General features: G+C 35.6%; 1 protein-coding gene across 1 annotated transcript in view; it reads right to left on the bottom strand.

The window, feature by feature from the left end:
- The window catches only part of SPOCK3 (SPARC (osteonectin), cwcv and kazal like domains proteoglycan 3), a 164,070-nt gene that overhangs the window by 5,421 nt on the left and 134,775 nt on the right, over positions 1–23,874 (bottom strand). The window contains exons 7-8 of the mRNA XM_054292651.1: positions 15,287–15,406; positions 5,261–5,482 (exon numbers count right to left, since the gene is read on the bottom strand). Of these exons, the coding sequence (XP_054148626.1) occupies positions 5,261–5,482; positions 15,287–15,406 (342 nt within the window). The remainder of the gene's footprint in view (positions 1–5,260; positions 5,483–15,286; positions 15,407–23,874) is intronic.

The raw sequence follows: 23,874 nt of genomic DNA, 5'->3' as shown, positions 1-23,874 counted from the left end.
AAGGATCCCTTTTTCTCCATGCAAATAGAAAAAGGTGTTCTGAGCTGGCTTAAAATGAGTAAGACTGGCCCAGCCCATTGATGCAGAGCACAGGTAGGACCAGAACTCAGTCACTCTGTAGGGCACCCTGCTGACAAAGGCCCAGATGAAGTGGAGATCAAAAACACAGCTCTGGTGAACACAGAGACTCTTGGCTGGCACACCCTAGTTATTCCAACATACCTTTGCTATTATCTAACAGTGTAAATAAAAACTAGTATACAATAATAGTCCCTTACTGGCAAGCAGGATGTTCATTTCTCTTGTTTTTACATTTTAAATAACATTTATATATGCAATACATTTAAAGAAGCTCATAAATGTCTCCAGTGGTCTCAACTCTGGTGGGCCTGGCTTTTCACACTAAATCTGTAATGATTCTTTTTAGAGTGAAGGCCTTAAGGGCAGGCTCCACTTGCAGAACGCTGTCAACAGAAGTCTTAACGCCAGAAGGAATTTTAGGAGTTGTCTTTCCAGACAATGAACCAATTTCTCTGTGTGCTCTTGAAAAATCACTGAGATTTGACATCTCTGGGTGGGCAATGCATTTTAATAATTCGGTCTTTGATTACTTTATGAAGCTACATGACATTTTATTTTTGCATTGTAGGAAATACTTTGAGGATGATCATGCTCACAGTTTCCTTACCTTTCAAAACTAAGGTTTCTGTCTTTCCCAATATTTGACGATTTAAAGTCTTAATGCTATAATATTCTGAGGACCGATTATCTCTTAAACTAAAGGTATTTTCTACTACCATGAATCTAATAAATTACAGTAATTTATCATACAAATATTACAGGTTATAAGGATCTAGGAACGGGGTGGATTTGGCAGGGTGAGGTTAATGGCTGGGTAATGTCACAGAACTATTCTATTCTCTCCTTTCCTACAAAAGAGATGGGAAATATGCTGACGAAGAAGAACTAGTCAAATAGGAAGAATACATACATTTTTATCCATGAAAAATAATCCTAAATTAGAAACATACATATGCATATTTGAGCACTAACATGTGGAAATGTAAAAATTATGGATGATGCCTAAAGAAAAAAAATCTTCTTTTATAGCTATAAATCTTTGGTGGCACAATTACAAAAAGGAATACCATTAACTAAGAGGTAACAAGGCAACATGAGGGAGTTACTTACCCAAAACACTCTTCTCAGAAGTCTTCAAGATTTAAACTTAAGCTTTGCTTCTTAGGGCAAAAGCAGTAAAAACTCTTAACAATACTAAAATCACTCTGGTGCTTAAAACTGTCAAAGAGAATGGCAGGCTAGAATTTCAACCAATCCCTTTTGGCTTACAGCACATTCTTTTTCCTGTCTTCCCAAATCATAATGTCTCCCTCTTTATTTGCAGCTTAGCTCGTAAGTTTTTAAAGCTTTTTTTTAAGATTTCTGAAATTATTTTTATTAAAAAGCAATCACCAGACAACTCCTTGAGCTAAACAGTTATTTTCAGGGAGGAAAAAAATCCTTTACAAAAATCAGGGTTGTAGTTTCTCTTGAGATAGCAATGAACCTGAAATTAGTCTGTCTGAAAATCTGAATACAAATAAGGTATCTAATCATCTTCATCCTTAATCTGTTTTCTCAGATGTGGCAGGAATTGTCCTTCTGATAACACCAGTGCATGGCTAGGAGTGAATCATGACCCACACAGCACCAGCCATTCAGTTTGTCAGTGCTCAGAGCACTGCTGCACACCAGAGTATCCAACACTACTAACGCCGGCCCATCGGACACCAATATCCAGTCATGTCAACAAGTGCTTCAAGGCTAGCACAATTAAGCTCTGATTTACCAAAATAGCACATTAACAGATCAACTGAAGTCAAACCGGTAGGTTTGACCATTATTTTTAACAGATAGGTCTCAAGGAGCTATTACTCACACAATGAGCCTCCAACTTTCAGAGATTCTCCTTACTCAATAACAAAATAGTGATTTTTCACCAATCAAATAGATAATATTTGCCAGAGCCCCTAAGTTCTGGATTATGGTCTACTGCAGATAAGGTTGCAGTGACATCTTGTCTGTACTTGGCATCAAGCATTATAATTGTTGGACATCTGAGGTTTGTACTTCAGGAATCTGAAACATCAATACTACAGTTCAAGAAATCTGCCAAGGGATCTCATTTATGATCATCATTTATCTTGATAAAAGCATGTTACATCTTCATTTGTAACTATCTATAAATGTATTTGAAGTCCTTGCAATCTTAAGACTGGCAAATACAAATCATGGTAATTGTCAGTCTTCTATAAGAGGGGCTGTTTTTCAAGTGATGAAGATGTCTTCCAGGTATGGCAGACAGAAGGGCCTCTAAGAAAACACACCTAGAGAAGTGCTGGACTAATAGATCAATGCAGAGGCCTACAGTAAACAAATACTTTGCTGCTAAGCATTAAAACTCTCAGCAAAATTGGCTACTCTCCTACTCTGAATCAGTGATGCCACAAAACAAGGCTGCAGTAGTCAGTCAATTATTGGCAGAAAAAAATTCAGCCCATAAAAAGGCCACCATTGCAAGGGCCTCAGCATTTCAGCATTTAAGTAAGCACTGAAGTGCCACATTAGCATTGAACAACTAAGGAAGTAAGTTCTGAAGATGGGTGCTGAAACACTTGCATGGATTGTTGAAAATAGAGGGCCACAGTGATCAAAGCACACAAAAAGACTTACAAAGAACACTGGCACAGTGCAGATTTTGATGCATTGCAGAAATCCATTTTAATGCCTTGGATATACCTCAGAAATACTAAACTACATTTAAGGCAGAGCAAGGGCAAGAAAAAATTCAATAAGCATCACTGGACTATACCTAAGTGTTTAACCATTAGTCAAAGTGAGACTACTACAGGAAGATCATCTTCTCCACAAAAAAGATCTGACTTCAAGATTCATAAAAAAGTTGCCTATAATGACTAGGAGTTGTTAGCAATGTTCAGTAATAGATCTAGTGTAGTGTAATCAAGCAGACAGAAAGAATGAAGTGTTTCAAGGATTTGTCTAATGCTGACAGTCCTTCATGGTAAAACTAAGATCAAAGGCCACGGGGCTTCTCAGGTAATGACTCAAGCTAACACTATGTACTTTTAAAAAGCACAATGAAATTGCTATCCCAGTATGATACATATGGTTGACTAAATTTTGTATTCTCTTTAGAACAACACTAATCAAGGAGAGTACTGTAAAACCACTGAACTGCTCAGAAAGCACTAAGCTCAATGAATACAGAGAACTGCTCTACATGGCTTGAAGCATTGTGTTAATATCAGCTTATTTTAATAAACATCAGAAAGAAGCTGCTGAATTTCTCAGCTTTTCCATTTCCTTGCTATTAATAGCAAAGGCTTAGTTAAAGGCCTTATTTAGATCATTCCATCAAGTAAAACATAACCAGACATGAACATATTCCACTGTTCAGCATAACAATGCCAATTAGAGAATTCAGTGGGTCACTAATACACATGGGAAGCAGGACTGAGACAGCTGTGCAACAGCTATAAGACATGACAAAATAAGACATGACAAAAGAAGACTATAAGATTTTTTTCTCCTTAGATCAAAAAATGGAGAATACAGATTCTGATGACTGTTAATTTTGAAGGATGAAGTGCATGTTTAATGTGCAAGGGTTGCTGAAACTCAGATTTCACTTCATAAACAATTTTTAGGAGATGTCTTTTTTACTATATACTCAAACACACTGTGGTATCAAAGACTATCTAATCTGTTTGAAATCAGCACCTTATCTCAACACATTATCAAGACAGTGGGGAAGTTGGTAAAAAGAGGAAGAAAAGCTTGATAATGTTGGGTTCTGCACTGTGAAGAACCAATGTCACTGAAAGATGGATCTGTTGGGGTACCACTAATAAAGTTCCTTAGTGTTTAGATCAGTCTTTACAATACCATCCTCAGGTTCTAACAGTACACTGAGCAAAATTATTGTGGTGGGTTTTTTTATTTTTTATTTTTATTTTATAGACAAATGAACAAAATGTTAGGCTCTTTAGGAGCTACGTTACTTCTGGGATGGGTTATTGTTAATTTGCTAGTGTTGGCAGCAAGTACATACAAGCTTATAAAAAAAATCACACAAAAGTTATTATAAAACAATAAGGTGTTTTGAAACACCTTGTTTGAAAGTTTGAATGTTAAACTTTTAATAAGAAAGTTACCAAAGAAAAGATATCTGCTATTTAGTGCTTATCTACAGAAGTACAGCTTTATTTTTACTTAGATTTACAACGGGCAGATGTAGCATGATAAAAACCTTTATTTCCACAGAAATCAGAACAAAATCATAAATGTTGAATGCTAATGTGAATTTATCATGAGAGTTTTAAGGGTACAAGTGAGAATTAAAAACTGATACTAAAACTTTCAAAAAGGCTGAATTAGCTTAGCAAACTTTCCACCATATCAGTTTTATCTCCTCTATCAGCAGTAGTAATTTGAAGCTTAGTTGCTGCTTATCCTTTAGAAAAACTCCCTCATGTTAGTAAGGAAAATGCAGGGGTTATTCTGACCAATTGCAGACAATATTCAATGAGTGAATTCCTTGATACAACTAGTTTGACTATATATCTATATCCAAAATTGTTATATATTCCTTGGGAAAATAATGCCTATAGGTTGTGTTTATTTGTCTAACCAAAATCACATCAGGACATTAAGAAGAGATTCAATTAGGCAATAAAAACCAACTGGTTTTAGGTCTAAATGACTGAAAATAACTTTATCCATAATGTTCATTCAGCTACTTTATTAGGCTCACCAAACATTAAGATACCCTACATTAGTAATAAAGAAGTTTATTTTATAATGTAGGCAAAGTAGACTGCGAAAGAAATAATTTCAGTAAACTGTTCTTTATTTTCACCTCTTTCCCTCCATATACATACTAAATTTTGGCATGAGGAACAATATAGCTGTAAAAGCATTGGTGGCAGTGTTACACTTTATTTAGAATCCTTGAATTTCCAGCAAGCCTTTCTATTTAGCTTGAGTCATTTGGCTACTTTGTTTGGGGGTTTTTATTTCATTTTAGGTAATCACCATATGTCAGAAACCTTGAAACAAATTCATTGCACAGCATTTAAGAGCTTGTAGTTCACAGTAATCTTCTTAGTATGTTAAAAAAAAGATAAAGCCCAACAAAAAGGTCAGACATACACATGTGCAGGTTGATCTCATCTCTTACCTTGCTGTCTTTGGAAGCAGTAGCACCACTCATTGTTAGATATCAAACTGTCTTTGTATGTGTCACAAGAATTGAAGAATGCCCTGGTGCACGGCTCGTTCTTGTCAAGGTAAATGCTTCCAAGTTCTGACTGGTCCAACAACAGATCATAGTTCATGTCAAGCCTATTAAACATCCAGCCCAGGGAGTCTTTGCAAATTGGCAAAATGCTGGTATCAAATCCTACGAGACAAAACAAAAATAACCAAAAATTATACAGGAGGAAAGCTGGAGCAGCTGCTTATTTTATATTATATAGGAGGAAATAATTAATTATATAGAAGGAAATAATTTTAAATTATATAGGAGGAAAGCTGCTGCAGCCACCACAAAAGAATGCTGCATCATGGAAATAGCTCTGGTGGTACATAGATGCCACAAACAGTATATGCTATTGAAATGCACATAGAAATTATATGTCAGATTCACTTTTAAAGTCAGTAAATTAATCTGCTAAAAAGAGTCAAATCTGCTACAGTCAGACTCAAAACATTTAGAAATATGAGTTTTCATGTCAAATGTTATATATTTAGCACACACATTATGTACCGTAATAAATGACAGATGATGATTTCCTGGAAAAAAATACTGATGAGGAATTTAAGTGATACTACAAATCAGGAGAATGAAAATTAAGTGGTTTGCAAAGTTTACAGAACTAAGAAGAGAATAAATTCCAGGTAACTTGTTGGAGTCCCTGCTTGGGTTTTTTTGGGGTTTTTTTTTTTTTGGGTTTTTTTTTTTACCTGATAACATACATTGAAATCTATGAAAAAGGAACATGATAGTCTCAGCAATTGCATTTTGAAAATTGTATTTTACCTTTACATGGCGTACCTTCTGTTTTGGAGGAGGCCATGCAAAAGATGACTGCTAACAGCAGCCAGCTGCTAGTATCATACTTACCTATACAGCTTGCACCTTCCTAAAACACTGCTTGGAAAAATGGCCAAATGGAACAGGGTGAGTTAATTATTCCTGTACCATCACACATCCCATTTATGTTTTCTGCATAAACTTTAAAGTACATGCAGACTGGCCTATGGACATGAAAGGGAAATGCAGAAACCACCAGGCCTCTTGCCTGTGTCAAAGCTGTGAGCTACAGATGATACAAACACACATTTTCTGCTTCGTGTGCTGTGGGTCATGCCACAGCATGATGTGGCCAGGCAGGTGAATACACATCCTAATAGAGAGCAAGATTTAGTGCTACTAAACATCATTCTTCTCAAAACTTTTAAGTCAAAACTGAGCACTAAATATTTGATTGGTAGATATGGCTATAGAAAAGCTGACATGAGAGCCCACAGGAATTCCCAATTTCTACTGCTGCTGAAAATCAAGCCTGCCTGCCTTTTTTGTTCTGACAAGTAAAGAAATCAGAAAAGTGCTTCTATACTGCTAAACAGGTTTAATCCAGTAATTGCATTTGGAAGTCATTAGATGTCCTTTTAGATGTATATCTAGATGTGGAAATGCCTATTCTGTGGTGGAATGACCATTTCAGAAAGGAAAAGAAAGTTGATAGCATCAAAACTCCCTGTGCAAGTCAGACAAACACAAAAAATCCCCTCCCTAGAAATTCGAAATTAACTATGATTTTTCATTAGGGTGATCTCACTTTTTCTAGTTCCCTGATGATCTGTTGCATTAATTATGATTTTTGTTTGATAGAAAGAAGACAGAAAAAGCAAAAAACCAAAAAAAGCCATTTGCTATTTATGAAGTTTTCATGTATTTAACAAAATTTAAAAACATACCCAATAACAAATAGAGCAACTATGATTTTAATTAGTAAGATGCCAACTAGAAGGAAATTTAGGATAAAAGCCACTTTAAAGGTGTATTTAAGGACAGACTTTGTGGGCCATAGCAATTGAAGATAATTCCTCTGCATGTGGAAATTCCAGTTTATTGAAAGAGGTATCACTTTCCAGCTTGGGACAAAATATTTTTAAATTAGCATTTGTGGTTCATGCTAGCAAAGCTCACAGTGTTAGTATTTGTATTTTAGGATACTAGAAGACAGATTTATGTTTTTAATAAACTATAGTAAGAAAAAGCAGACACCTTCCAAACATCTGCTTATTTTACAGAATAAGCTGAGTTGGAAGGGACACACAAGGATCACTGAGTCCAGCTCTTAAGTCAGTTTCAAATTCTCCTCTGAGAAGAAATAAATTTATCTGAAGAACAGTGAAAGAGAATCAAACATGTCAAAGGTGTACACACCACTAGATTAAGGTTGGAACAATATTGTACAACTGCATAAGATTTCTTTCTCTTTTTCTTGATTTCCTTAACTATCATTAGCCTGTGACTGGAGCTCATCCTCTGCTTCCATTCCTCAATTTTTTTCTCACTTCTTTCTGTATAGCTTTTACATTTTTTTTTAAAAGTGATGTCCCACCAGCATCTTCTCTATTATATGTTTCATAATTAAGGACAAAGTTTGAAATTAAAAAATTTGCATTGGAGTCAGCAATATAATTAAAATGCAGATCATTTTATTACAGATCACTGATACCAACAGGATAGCACCAGAAAAGAGTTATTATGTTCTAATATTTTCAATAAATCCTGTCAAAGTTCAACATAACCACAGCTGATTATTTAAATATAGAGTATGAAGTCTGATATTTATGACATGCTCTTCCTAGAAGATAGGAATATATAATTTTGGTACACCAGAACTAATAAACCTACTTCAAACAATAACATTTTATGTAAGAAAAGCTTACATTTATTAAAACTCTCATAACCTATCTGCTAAATAGCATCAGATAGAGGAGGAAAAAAGTACTGTGGATCATGGTGTCTAACTTTCTACTAAATAACTGTATGATTTAATAATTTCTGAAACTGATTATATTTTATCTTGAAAGTTATTTATGTTTCTTTTGTTAGAGTTCAACTCTGAAATAGTTTGTATTCTCATTTACAGTCCAGGTACATTTGTTGTTATTTCTAGTTTTTTGTTCTTCCTCTGGTCTAGTATATACAATTTTAGTGTTGTAAATAGAGAAAAATCACATTTCTTCTTAGTTTTCATCGGTCTTGTTTCATCAAGCCAAAGTCTATCACAACCATCAGTCACTGCAATAGAGAAATGTCTGAAATCTAGGTAAAATATTAGTTTTGCTCAAACAAATAAAATAAATAAAAATGGCTCAAGTATTTCAGAGGTGAACCAGTCAGGTGTCGTTAGAGATAGAAGCAGATAGAGATATTTGTTTGATATAAAATGAAGCACTCCTCCTCTTCCAGAGCTACTACACTACAAAAAGATCATCACTTCAGGTCTACATACACATTACCAACTCTTTCAGAGATTATTGTGGTAAAATTCTTGGCTTATTTTAAAAGAGCTTTTACTGAACTGTCCAAACTTAAAATTATCCGAAGTACTTTCTCTCAACAATGACTTGCCTCCTCTATTATAATATTGATAAAATAATACATCTTGAAGGTGATATACTTGGGGAAAAGAGTCAGAAAAGCCTTGAAGTTCATATCTAGAGTTCAATATCTGCTAACATGGTTTGACATGTGAAGGCATCAGCTGATAGAGAACTAAGAATCAAAAAATCACCCAGTGACCTAGACCTAGGAAATCATTGCCCAAATCACATACTGAGTATATTATCACTTGGAACACCAACTAGAATTCTGGCGTTACACATTTTTCACAGTTGTAACACAAAGCAGTAAGCAGAAACGAAGGAATAATTACTATAATTGAATGATAGTAATTTATTCTTGATGATTAAGTAGCAGGACATTATGCCGAGGAGTGCAAAAACTGCTGCTCAGATGACTCAATTATGAAAGATGTTTTTCTCTTTCATTTTAACCACTTACTCAAAATCTATTTCCATATACCATAATGAAGTGAACTTTTATGCAGCTATTTCTGAACACTATCAAAAAATATGAAGTACCAGCTCATGCTCTTTTCCTGGTAAAAACAATTCCAAGGGAAAAAATTATCACGAGATATTACCATTCTCCATGGCTTACATACTGGGCATTCAAAACATATGCTCAAAAGGAACTAAGAGGAATGCTCCTCTTTCTGGTTATTTCTCTGGGGAGAATTTCAACTCTTATCAGCTTTCCAAGACAAAACTGTTGTTTGCCTGCTTATTAGGCATGTAAGCAATGTGTACATTGAGGAAGACAGCTTCTGAAACCATGTGGAAATCAGAACAGCATACACTCACAGGGCTTATATACTGCATTATATACAAATTGTTTATCTAACATGCCAAGAAATGCACATTTTTTTTCCAATACCAGTGTGCTGTCTGAAGCAATAAAAGTCTCTGGCAAATCACACGTGAAGAAACACACATGCACTCTTTGCCAGACTCCTGGCTGACATCTAGACCATCCATTTTACCTGTTCAGTCTGCAAGCTGCATAGCAAGGTTTTCTTCTGTAATGGATTTTTGTAATATTGTGGTTAGTAGAAAACCTTCAGTGAACAGCATCTCACAGCTGAGACCTACTGTGCACAAGCTGGGAAAAGGCTTCCCTTCCTAATGCAATCAGGACAGAGCAGAGCAGGAAAGACTAAAATAAAGAGGACAAAGCAGCAGTGAATGCTTTTGTATTTGATCACAAAAGTGGTGATCTTGGTGAGCCTCATCAGGCTCCACAGGAGCCAGGAGACAGAATCAGGCACAATTGTGTCCCCTGTCCCAGGCTGCAAAACATTCCTGCTGACTGTGGTTACACAGACACGAGCAAAGCCCAGGTTAGGGCAGGACACAGAATCCCAGAATATCCTGAGTTGGAAGAGACCCATAAGAATCACCAAGGACTAACTCCCGGCCCTGGGGAACCTGGGGAAGGTACCAAAGGTATTTTGATAAACCTAGAAACACTGACTCTCATGTCACAACAAAAGGTATAAGAGAAAAAAATGAAGTACAACTGCAGTGCCCTCATGAAATTTTGCATTCTGAAGTCTCTTCCAGTAAGTGTTTTAAAGACTTTTATATGGAAGTCGTGGAGGGAGAGGTGGGGAGGGGGGCAAGCAACATGAATCCTATTCCTATAAACTATCAGCTTCCTAATAGATTGATGAATCAGATGAAATTTGTTACTTGGGACACCAGATTTACCATTTTATTAATAGGAGTGACTGTTAGAAGAAAGCAGATAACTGAAAACAAAATAAAGTAATAAAGACCCACATTTCACTGTGTATAAGGATAATTATGTACAAAAGAATGAGTCAAAACCAACTTCAGTCAGCAACACTGTGTGTTTCATTTAGAGACTTAATTTTAAGTAGAGATGGATTCATTAAAACTCCTGATCAGAATTAATTCTAGGCTGGATTTCTTCTTCCAGACTCTTGCATTGAGGATGCCTTTTTGCATGAGCTAACCTGACACATGCAGAAATTGACTGGAAGAACTTTTCCTTTCTAGCAAGCTAGAACTATGGTTCAGGTTGGCAGCCTGTTCAGCTTTGGAGTTCAGCTTTATGCAACATTTCCTGAAATAATCTCAGGAGTTAGACAAATTCTCAAGCCACCGGTGTTTTGAAGACACTAAAATACTGTTTAAAACCACAATTCTAGGAATTCTTTCCTTACTGTAGGAGTAAGGAAAACCCTATTGTTCTTATGAGTTCTATCTGCACCTCATGGTTTTCAAATATGCTTTGGTAGTGAAGAGCAGGGAAATATAATTTATCACTCCACATTATCAGTTTGTCTCTTCATAAGTAAGGAATTTAAGATAGCCGGAACAAAATTAAAATCTTCAAGCAAAAATTGGAAGTTGCTTATTTTACTTACTTTTCTTTACACAACTAGTCTTCTCCTCCCAAAATTTTGTATAGAGATTTGATAGTTTTAGTGTAATAATATCTTCCTATAGTAGTTCCAGAAAATCCACTTAAAATTAATTTTCTTTCAGAATTCTCAATTTTTAGGTTATTTTCAAAATTATTAATGTATTAGACTTCAAATCATGATATTATTTCCAAACCATAAGAAGAGTCTCTATTTATTACCTTTGGCCTCGGCTTTTTCATATTCTAACACAAGAAGGTGCACAAGTATTCTTCAGAAATAGACTGCCTGTTAGCAGAAATATCTGTGGGACTATGGTATTATTTGTGCTTTGCATATGATGCACTAATTTTGTGTTTTATAATACAAAATAAATATAGAAATAGAATTAATATTCTAATAGACTTTAAACAGTTATATAAAATGTCACTTGATTTTTTAACTCTGCATATTCTGACCCACAAGTGAAAAATAATGAGAGTATTATAGTAGTATGGGGGTCAAATATGCTTTTCCCCTTTGTGTCATCTATTTAGACCATAAGTGGCCTGAGGAAAAGATTTAAGTGTATATGTAGCATCTATATCAATGATCATTTCAGATATATTAAATTTGACCACATCTGGACCCGAAAGAGATTTTAGAAACAATACCCTGTTATTTTTTGAAACATTCTACTCTCAATTACGTTCTGCTTTGGAAAAAAGTGTCAGTAAGACAAAATTATCTTACTCTCCTAAAAACACAGCAATGTAGGCACCTGACATTTTTAACCTTTTAGCAGCATATTGAATGCTCTAGCAGAACACTACTGTTTGGTTTATTTAGGTATATTAATGATTGTAGGGAACAAAGTGGATAATTTAATAACTAGAGCAACTCCAAACTTTCACCACATCTGCCTTGGTCAGAAGGACTGTGCTCAAGTCTTTTAATACATCCCATACTAAATGCCACCAGAGTGAATGGGATATGAAAAAACCTAAGTACAAAGAGACAACCAGAGAGGATGCCACAAACTGCTTCTTTGAATGCAGAATGGTTTTTCAGTGAGGAAGGAACTTCATTATTTAAATACAGGAAAGCCTAGGGGAGAAGGGTCACAAAATAGATTTTTAACTCCCAAAGGATAATGAACAACTCCAGGGATCTGTTAGATGGGACTCTGAAAGGGGAAGTTGCATGCAGGTAACTTTCTGTTGCAGCTGCATTCTGCACAGACCACCAAATCTCATGTGCTAATTGTAAAGCCATTACACATGATAAGAAGTTCTTTGCAAGTTTCATTGCAGCTGTAGCTTTCAGGCATCTCCAAACAGGGACGGGAGAGCCCTGGCACACCAGGATATCAATATGCCTGGATGCCCTGATACACTTAGATACCAATAGGCCTGATGTCTTGGACCTCCTATGACTTTGGCAAGGGGCATTGAGGGGCATTACTTGAGAACTTTGCTCTGCAAGAACAGTTTTAAGAATTTTAAAATGGTACTAGAAAGGACATTACCATGTTAAATGGTTGTCATATTTCACGGTTTTTTATGTGTTTACAGGGACATAGTGACACAGTATTTTCTTCTAAACAACAGACGTGTTCATTTCTCATAAAATGCAGTATGTATTTTGCTGTCTTAAATGAGAAATTTTGAAGTACAGAAATTTACACAACAGGAAAAACATACAGCACTAGTGAAACCGGTTTTAAATAAATTCATACATCCGCAAATCTACAAATGAAAAAAAATCCTACTACTGAATATACACTCATTCAATTGCTTCCTGTCTACAGATGGACTGCCTTCCCACGGTAGCCTGTCAAATTATTAAATTATTACATGTAAATATTGGCTATTTATAAAATTGAGTCAGTACTGCACAAATAGGATATTTAATATCTAAACCCAGTATTTTTTCACAATTAGCTATAGCCAGTTTGAGTAACTGACCACAGTACTGAAATATCACCCACTGAACAGTTACTGTTCAAATGCAAAACAATGTAGGCATTTGTTGAACATCTCTTTTTTGAAAAGAAAAAGAAGAAAATATAGGACAAACTGAATGCCTCACATGTAATAATTTTGTAAAACTTGATTTGTTTTATTTTAGGAAAAAGAAAATAAACATCCCAAAGCCTATCATCAAACTTCGATCCCATTTAGGACCAGCAATAAATTAACACTTAGTACAACATTCCAAATTCTGGTACTGTGATAAAAACCTAAGTCAAACATTTATGACAGAATGATGCTGACACATAACCTAAAGTCAGTATATACAGGAAACAGAATTTTCCACAGAGATTGTAATCCTTCACCTGTTGATGAAAAAAAGAGTCTTGCAAAAACTACTCTTAGCCATCCAAATCAACTCTTGATGATATCTCTAAAAAATGGTAGAATAGCACGCAATCTGAATTGTGCCCTAAATTTCCCGTGTCTCCTACAATATGTGCAGATTCTGTGCAATGCTAAAAGAGAGAATTTAATGACTTTGAAGGCTTCCAAAATTGAGTGTCCAAAAATCCGTAAGATTCTTGCATTTTTAGCCTCATATATTAAAATCTTGGATCCTAAGTCTAAATATGGTCTTTGCTTCCTATTATAAAGTAAAAATTTGCAAACAAACTGGTGACATAACAAATATGACTTTATTATATCCACATACACATCATGGTACAAATGCCTGTTTCAAGAAGAGATTTCAGGTCTTATCAAAACTACCTGTGTGCTTAAGGGGAAAAAAGCTAAAGGAAAAATCTCACTCTTTGAGGAATTTTGTGTTTGCACTACATCTCACTGTATTCAAAGCATTAATTATGAACTTGACTTTCTTGCATTATATGAAATCAAATTTCTTGAAACCCTGACTTGTTATTTATGCAGGACATAATACTTAACAGCACTACAATTGCTCCTTTATCATTGCCCAAATTTCAAAGTAGCATTCAACAAGAATCAGGCCACTACATGATAATTCAGTAGTTTACCTTCAACAGAGCAATGCACTAGCTGACATGATTAGATACTGTATAACTAAAAAAAAAGCAAATTCTTACTAAAGGGCTGCAAAATTTGTATTTCTATTGTTTTCACTGCTGCATGAGAAGCAGATCACATAACAGTTATGGGCACCAGCCAGAATGTAAATTGGAAATATATAGGTTTAAATGTCATTTTTTTCAATACCAACAAAAAGTGGCACTACTGTATTACCACTGTACCTCAGAAACAATTTTTCTCAATGTTAAGAAAAGTATTCCTACATAAGACAGAATCATCTTTAATTCGTTCTGTTTTACAGAATTATTCACATTTTCTTGGCATGAAAAAAATCACACAGTGAAATGACATTGCCAATTAAGTGAAATTAATGGATTTCTTGAAAAAAAAAAAAGGTAATGCTACAAATTGAAATAAACAAAAGCTAAAAAAACCCCTCAAATATTTAAAGAGCTAAACATAAAATAAGTCAGGTAAGAAGCCAGTGGTGGCCAAGTTCTGTGAAACATACTCTGTAAGAATTCATAACTTGCCCTTCATGCCAACAAAAGCTAGAGCTTTCTGGCTTATGAAATTCCATTTCCCTCCCCTCCCAGTAGGACTTTACTTTTAGCACTCTTAATGCACACTTCAACTGCTCTTCTAAATAAGCCCTTTGATGATTACATTTTAAATTGTAACTACTTTCCACAACAAAAAATTATATTTAAATATTTGAGGGGGTTAAAAACAAATTATGCCCCTACTGTTTCTATTTCATTAGTACTCCTGAGTCTTTTCCAATTTCAAGTATAACCTTAAAAATTCCTTTTTACTTACTTCTTTTCCATCTGTTTTTCAGTACCATTACATATACTGACATCTACTAGCAAAGACGGGTCACACATAATTTAAGCTCTTTTATTCTGTAAAGTACTCTTTAATTTGATGGCATTCACAAATCAAAGCATTGTGAATGATAGCTGTCCTGCCAAATGATATTGAAAGTCTGAAGTGAACATTCTTGTACTAAGCCATAAATAGCAAACCAGCTCCAGAAAAGCCCAAAGTTATAGTTTTGTACACATGTCTATCTAAAGCACACGAGAATAAGGCAGGTCTTAGCAATGGAAAAACAAAAGAACCAGAAAGGATCAAAGAAAAGATCAAATAAGACAAGCAGAAATCACTTACTGCTTCTTTCAGGCCTTTGAACAATCCTAGTCTTCTTATTCTGAATTCCACTTTCATGAAGTGCCTTAAACCAGTCTCTCAATCTGTTTGCAACTTCCCTGAATTCCAAGTCACTGCACACTGAAAAACAAAATGCAGAGTTGTTTAAGGTTTTTCTCCAGGGTGGTAAATCGAACTTTTCAAATTATGCCAAAAAAAATTCCCCTAACCCCACAAAACTCCAACCCCACATAATAATACAATCATATATGTTCCACAGCTTTAAAAATGTATTTAATTCAGCTGCATTGCTTAGGTATGCCTTCAGAACCCATTGAAGGTCCTGAGAAATAAATACCTGCTGTATAAAGGAATTATAAAATTACAGATGCCAAGGAATAGAAAACTTCCTTTGCAAACTACTATAACCAGTTGTAGCACAGATATTTTCACACCTTACTGCAGATGAGGCTGAGACCCATGACAGTCTTTTGTCTTCTCATTTCCCTCATCATTAAGGCAATACTAATCCAAGCCCTACCAGAAGAGGTAATTTAGGCAGATAATCACAAACACTCAGCCTGCTTTCCTATGCTGAGGCACAAAAAGAGGAAATAGGATTGGGAGCAAAAGTGTTTCAACAATGTGCTGGAAGTATATACTTGGAATGGAGTTTCACAAGCCAAACCTGTGAGCACAAACAGGCAACTCCACAGCCACTTGGTGATGGAAAGAATGGATTCTTTGACCAGAAATAGCAAAGGCAGAAAAAGCACACCAGACCAAAGAGAGCATCTCTAGCACCAAGAGCAGCAGATTAGCAGCAGACTGGCTGAAGTGCTGTAAAGTACTGGCAGTTTGTACAGAGGCCAACAGAAGCAGGTATCAGAGAGAGATGTGCAGTCAAGAGGCTAATTCACTGACAAGACAAAGAAAGGGCAAGCTTGAAGCAAGTAGATATCCCTACATGCTTGAAGCAAGTAGATATCCCTCCCAGAACTCCATCTTCCCGTTTGTTTGGGAAGACAAAAGAAATAGCAGTGTCTGGAAGATGACAAGAGCAGAAAAGACAAAAAAATGTATCCCTGCTCAGGTAACAAAATACATTCCACTGCCATTCTCAATAGCTGTCATTTCCAAACTGGGATGACTTTCCAGGTCTACCAGTAACCAAATAAGCTACAACCTGAAGAGCTCATAACTAAGTTGTCTGAGCTTCACAGTGACACTCTTCATAAAAAAATCTCCAGTTTGCTTACTTTTCTTTTATTGTGTAGCAATCCAACACATTTAGTGACTTAGCTTTTTTAGCACTTCATTAAATTGCACAACACTATGAAAAACCTACTTGTATTTTGGAATAAGATAGAAACATATAATTTTGTCAACAACTATCAATGCCTGTACACCTGCATGCACCTAAGCACGGGATTATTTATTCTTTACTGAAGTCCCTCTTGATACTTTGATTCTACCCAAGAAAGAATGAAAGACTAAAGTACAATTCATCCATCCATATATTTGCATATGTTATGGACTGATGTTTTTATAAATATTGTATTTGTGCTTCTCTATTGTGTAACAGAACTATTTCTTTTCTGATAATTTATAGGGAACTGGAGAAAAAATAATCATAAATAGGCATGTGTACTAAAAAAATGTATTACAACAACCAGATGAAAATGGTTTTCTGATCCAAGACTACATATTGTAATTCGAACATGTGGGATTTCTATGTTTGCTATGGTGACACCTTCCTGTACCAACTCTTGCAATCAGAGGACAGGTCAGCACAAAGAATCAGCTGTTAACTTGGGACACTCTGCTCCTCTTTAATTTTCCTTCCATTACAGCTGTATATTGGTTTTTATGGCCAGGTTTTGGTAGCAGGAGGCTGCAGGGGTGGCTTCTGTGAGAAGCTGCCAGAGGCTCCCTCCATGTCCAGCAGAGCCTAGGGCAGCTGGCTCCAGGACAGAGCCGCTGCTGGCCAGGGCCAAGCCAACCAGGAATGAGATAACAAATTCATGTTCAACTTCCTTTGCTGTAACAGAGATGATCAACCTAAAAATCCATTCACCAGAATGCTACTTGCCATTGAAACATGCTTGCTCGAGGTAATCCTGTATGATGAAAAATTGTATTAATTAGTTGATACATACTAAAAAATGTTTAGGAACTTTTCATCCCAGTGATGAGCTTGTAAAGATATAGAGTAGTGAAATTATTGTGTAAATTTGTCTGTACTGATTTAAAATAGGTCAAGATGAGGTAATTCAGATCTATTCAGACTATTATTTAACCTGATAGACTGGGAGATGAATCTTTAATGGTGAAAGACAGACAGTAAAGGTTGTAGAAGGTTAGAGAGTAATCAAAAAATGCATATTAAATCACATGAATCCACTCAGGAACTTGCCAAGAAGTAATTCTGTTTTTGTATAATGCCAATGCAAGGCAATCCTGCTATTACAATCAATTTTAGTAGCCATTAAGAGAATTAGTACAAGGTAATACCAAGTCACTAGCTCAAAGGTTACTGGAGTCTGCTGTCATTTCAAGCAATGAGGCTGTCTTCTAAAATTAACAGCTATGGTTATGCAAAAAAATGAAGGTATCAGAAAATTTATAGGTACTTAATCCAAATATAACTTTATTATAAATATTATTTAAATGTTAGGTGGAACCAACTGTTCAATCTGTTTTCACATACAGTAAATGTTATGATTTATGTTGGCGTTTGAATATACTTTACAGATTGGAAGTAAAATATTTGAAAATGCTGTATCAGCCTGAGTTCTTTAAGTGCCTTTCGACTCAAGTTAATTAATGAAGTAAAAATAGTGCTACTGAAAGCTGTAAAGACATGCAGAAGGTGTTTTAGCACTAGCATAATGTGCTGAATTCCCTAACATATTTAAACCAGTCTTAGCGTCCTGACATAAGAGAAAGTAAGTTATTTTAACAGTGCTTCCTTTTTATGTAAACACAGACACAGAAAAAATTACCTGTAGCTTAGTAAGTATTGAATGGACATGGACATTATGAGCACACTGCAATACTGTTATATCAAACAGCAGCTTTTGCTAAGTGAAAGATCAAAAAAATTATTTAGGGGAAAAAAAAAAAGAAGCAAGAAACACTCTGCACACTATGCAGATGATTTTCCCCAGCACATACAATCTCATTCAACCAGGCAAAACTATACTCATAAATTCAGGTAGACAATAAAATAACCAGGAAGTAAATATAGAGTATCTAGAAAACTTGAAGAACAGGGTACACATCAACCATGTTTTAGAATCAGCTTGTAATTACTCCACGTAAGATGGAGTCTGTGCTGAAGCAAGACTTTGACTTGCTATTCAAACTTTTTCAACATTATTAGAATCACTGCATATGACTTTAAAAAACATAGAAATAAAAAACCCCAATATGATATTGTTTGATTCACGGAATAAATATGTTAATAAAATACGCTAAAAGGGACCTCCAGAAGCAGTTCACTCTTACTCTCTGCTAAAAGTAGGTCTAATCACATCAAGCTGCTCAGGGCATTGTCCAGTCATTCGTGTCCTGTGACCATCACAGTACTCATGTGAGGCTTCCTCAGTGTTTGAGATAGAACCCCTCTTTGAAAGGAGCTACTATCAACTGTTCTGTGGCTCCACACTGCTCTCCCTGAAAAGTTACGTAAGAGTATTTCCTGTGCTGTGACTTAAGGATTGCAGCCATCAGTCCAGGATTGCTAGACACCCAGAAACCTGGTTAGAGCAGCAATTCTGAATCAGCTGTGAGCAGGATTATGAGGAGCTGTCCAGAGCTGATGCTCATGCAGCCCAAAGCCCTTTGACAGCATTACCTGCCAGTCATGTACTATCATATGGCTGCACAGGAAATGTTGAGCACCTGTTCTAGCACGGGCATTTAAACCTTCTTCTGAAAATGAAACTGCCATCAGAACTCAGTGCAGAATGTGCATGGCTTTAAAGACATTACCTACTATAGTAAGCTGGAACATTACAGGACATGTAACTACTCAGTGACAGTACTCTACAAGTACCTTGTCATTCTGCAGAGGTTTTTTTTGGAATTTAGCCCTGAGGAACTGATTATTTGGACTGAAAATGCCACCTCCAGAGTAAGGGCTAGTACCCTTGCGGCTAACTCTACATGTCTAACAATGGTATGCAAGTGACTTAAAATTCCTGCAATACAGAGCAGCACTTCTAGCTCTGCATCATCTGTCACAAATGGGAAGAGTAACATATGGTAAAAAGAAATGTGCTAGCAAAACCCAATAAATTTGGCAGAAGGACAAAAATCCCTCCAAACCTGTAACTAAAGAATGGGACAGCCATTTCAGTCATCTTTTTACCATCCTGGAGGTACAGTTAGAACTGGTTTGGTTTTTTTTTTTAAAAAGGCTCTAAACTGAAAAAATTCATGCATATATTTGTATTTCTATAAGCTGATATTTATCAGCCATCTCTTATCTCTAGAGCCAATGATTTTAGGAAGATAATACCTTGAAATTAACAAATAAAAGCATTCTGATTTCCCTTATATTTAACTAAATATAATTAATTTTCTACTTTGGTTAGTCTATGTTATGAGACAATTAATACAAATTCTTCAGATACCATATCAGGGAACTGCAGCTGCTTATTCATACTGTCCCAAATTAATGTTCCATACAGACATTCTGCACATGATTAATGCTTCATAAAATGCAAAATGATTTCAATAAATTACATTTTCATAAAATAAGTCTGATCTTTTTGTGTCCTCACAGTTTTTAAAGACTTCACATTTAGGAATAATAATGATTTCTGAGTGCAGGAAAAATACTAGTAACCACAACACACAATTTATGTGCCAAGTCACTGTCTTCTTACTGTGGACTTACAAAGACATTGCAATTAAGTAAGACAATACTGATTCTTTGGTCTCTCAGAAGTATCACAGACCTATTGTGGAATTTGCTAATTTATTTTCTGGACAGTCAATGTATATGGCTTCCTTTACTAACTGCTGCTAACCTTCAGTGTAGGCTATCATTTCTCATCGTGCTCTGCTATTTCAAACTATTCATTTCTGAGGGTGAAAATGGTATTATTAATCTGTAAATTGCATAGTTATGAACACAGACAACAAAAGAAGATAGCAAAGAGATGTTCCACTGTAATATGCTATATTCCAAGATAATTTTAAATATTTCTGTATATTCAATTGAATCCAGTATTTTGTGTAATAAAAGATATTGGAAGTATCAAGTAGGGACAGACTAAAAATTGTGTTAGTGGTGAAAGCTTTTAAGGAAACCATAACCCAAAGGTATGGCAGTTTTCAAAATTCAGTTTTAAGGATTGCTGAAAGAACTACACAGCTCTGGGACAAAGTCTGGACATTTTCTTCCCTTCAAGGTCATGACTGACAGAGACCTGCAAAGACTTCTTGCAATTTGACACACAATCCCTTGAAACATAGTAGACAAAAGGTAAAAGATCAATGAATAATGCTCTTTATAAAGAAAATTTTAAAATATGTATATATTATTTTACCATTTCAAATGAGGTATTTTCTGACATCATAAATATTCTGTCCTGACAAAAGACTTTAAAAGTGTATTACATCAGGTAACCATGCACAGAACTTAGAAGGCACTGATGGACCTTTCTTTCTGTTGTGATAGACAATTATTGCTCCTCACTCCTATCTACTGGTTTGCACCTTTTCTCTGCCATGGAAGGGCAGGAGAATTAAACAGTGGGCTGAAAAATCCCCCTTTAACAGAAATTAACTACAATCTGCTCCGCAAGTGTTTGGCATAAAATAATCTTACATCATATTGGATCCCACTGAAGTCTAACAGATCCGAGGCTGCATTGCAGCAATTTACTTTTTTCATATTTAGATCGTGATCTGATGCTTTAAACCACGTTGTATTTACTCTAAACATTTGCTTGTGTGTTTTTCTTGAATGTTTAATCACTAACATTGCTGTCAATCTCATAAAATTGTTCATTACAAGAGCACAGTTGCCTGTAGACCTTTCAGAGAGGACCAAGAGGGAAGAATCACTCCAATTTAGTTAATTATTTGTATCTTCCCTAAAGGAAGGCCAAGAGAGGTAGAAAAACATTTTCTCTACTATTGAGAAACCTGTGACAGTTAATCCATTATATGGATGTAAGGTAACAGCAGGACTGCATTCCCCTGGCCCAGAATTACCAGCCAGTGAGATGCAAACTCCACTACACTACCACCACTCCAGTGATATTAGAATGCTGGTTAAGTAAATGTAATCTGCAGCTGTGTCTCCACACAAATTCACTAATCAAAAGTGTAAGGAGAAATTCAGAAACTAATGAGTTTAAAAAAACATAGTTAGGGCACTAATACCCACAATGTTTACAAATGCATTTATGAAATATGTTAGCAAAGTGCAATTATGTTTTGCTAGTCTATGCATTCAGTACTAAATGGATTGTTCATGAATGTCTGATGTAGATCAGGGAATTTTTATGAGCTGTATATGAATATTCATACAGATAGGAATTTATTTAGCCTTGATAATTTCTAATGTGGTTATTCCTGTATGTATTTTAAATCCAAAAATCTTGCATTACCAACAGTGATCCTCATATGTGTTACAGAGAACCTTTAACACACAGAGTGTGACATTAATCAGTATCAGACCCAAACCAGACACCATGAGGTATCAATCTTGGTATCATGGTATCATCCCAGACAGTTCTTTCCCAGCCATAGTCTCTCTGCTGGCTACCTGCACACAGTGCTGTCCGCCTGTCGGCTTCGCGAGTACAGAAGCTTTCCGAAAGAGCTGTTCACAGAAGGCACAAATCATCACCATGTGTATGCAGAACTGAACAAAGCCCCCTTAAAATCCTTACCCTGTTGAAATCTGTAGTAAAATAATTGCTGACTTCAGTTCAACCAGAATTTCACCCTCAATTTGCTGCTGTCTAGACCAACTACTTGGTTCTTTGAAGAGGAAAGGAATGCTAACACTGATCTACACAGTGATGATTGCTTAAACAATTGACATTTTTCCCAATGAAAAATTAAATTTAATAAATTTTGCAATCTATTAAAATAAAAAGATAACCTTTTTGTTTAAAGAAATATGACATTATATTTTGAAAAAAATCTATACAAAAAGCATGTTTATTTTAAACAAAATCTATATAATTAGAACGCACACTGTTTTTCCACATGGTGATTAAGAACCTTTCAAGGCAAAAAGGGTATGGGCAATTAGAGATGCCAGGTAGTTATCTATTCAGTTATAATTTCACTTGCTAATCAAAAGCCATGAAAGGCATTTATACTAACTGGTTGTGCTGATTATCAGCACCGTTGCCTACAGCTGAAAAGAACTGCCAAGTACCATCAACTGTGAGCCTCTTCACCACTGCATCTGAGACTTCCAAACTACTGTCCTAATAATGGCATCACTGTGCTGCACTGTTTACAAAATCTGTAGAAGTCTTTAAATTGTCAGTGACATCAGCAAGAGTCTGAAAATAATGCATCAGAACCTGAGACTTAAAAGTGAAGAAACAAAATCAGTACTACAATTATTTTAAGAAATAATTAAATTCCTTCTGATAATGGTTTTGAAGACATCCTAGTAAGAACAGTAAGAAACATTTATAATGCAAAATTATGTCTATTTCTCACATAGATTCTTCGGTTCTCTGTCAAAAGACTTAACATAATTTTCTAGCTGTTATTCCTTTTGTTACTGAAATTCAATTTCATGCATGTTTCTCTTTTGCCCTTTTTGGGCCGTGCTCTTAGAAATATTTTGAATTTCTTTTAACACATCAATAAATACTGAGAAACATATCACAGTGATACCTGAATCTCAATGGTCACACAAAAGTTCCTCACTTCTTTGGCAACAATCACCATTAAATCAACATGGCACTACAGAGTCCTGCCAGATTATCCTATTCCATAGGGCCAGCTGCATCACCAGGCTATTTAGGTAGTGTTAAAAGATAGAAGCCCTGACAGCCACCTGTGAATTCATTGTGGTCAAACCCCATGTTTTGTTACCACTGCACTGAGCTCAAAAATTTGTTGCTTTCCTGTCTGCATGGCTCATTGCTTCACTTTCAAAATGCTGATATTGCTCCTCAGTGACTTTCAGACAACAGCAAATTCACATCTAGCAAGGTGAAGCTGAGGCACAGCAAATGTGTGCAGAGATTACTGCACTCAACAGCAACCACCATCACCAAAAAAATTAAGTTGTAGTGTAACGGGTCCAAGTTTAAGAGTTTCTCCACAGCTCTTGTTTCATTAAACAAACAGAAGCCCTGGTTCCATTTAGTGGGAGTTTTGTCACTGATTTCAGTACTAGTTTTGCATTCAACGAACATGAAAAACCTTTATTGCTACTACATAAAACCTCAAAACTTCCTCCTGGTTTACAGTTGTAATTTGAAGGCTATTGCTTGAATACCTGAACAGATTTGGGATCTTATTTACTTGCTGCTCTCTGCATGTATTAACCGATTAATCGAAAGGACATCATCAACACATTTCTACTTTAAGAACCAACACTGCTATTATTTCTT

The sequence above is a fragment of the Melozone crissalis genome, unplaced genomic scaffold (genome assembly GCF_028551555.1).
Source record: "Melozone crissalis strain CALT ecotype California unplaced genomic scaffold, PUWL_Pcris_2 ptg000006l_1, whole genome shotgun sequence".
Classification (NCBI taxonomy): Eukaryota; Metazoa; Chordata; class Aves; order Passeriformes; family Passerellidae; genus Melozone; species Melozone crissalis.
Note: the sequence above shows the minus strand (reverse complement) of the source record. Positions and strands in the feature narration are given on the sequence as shown.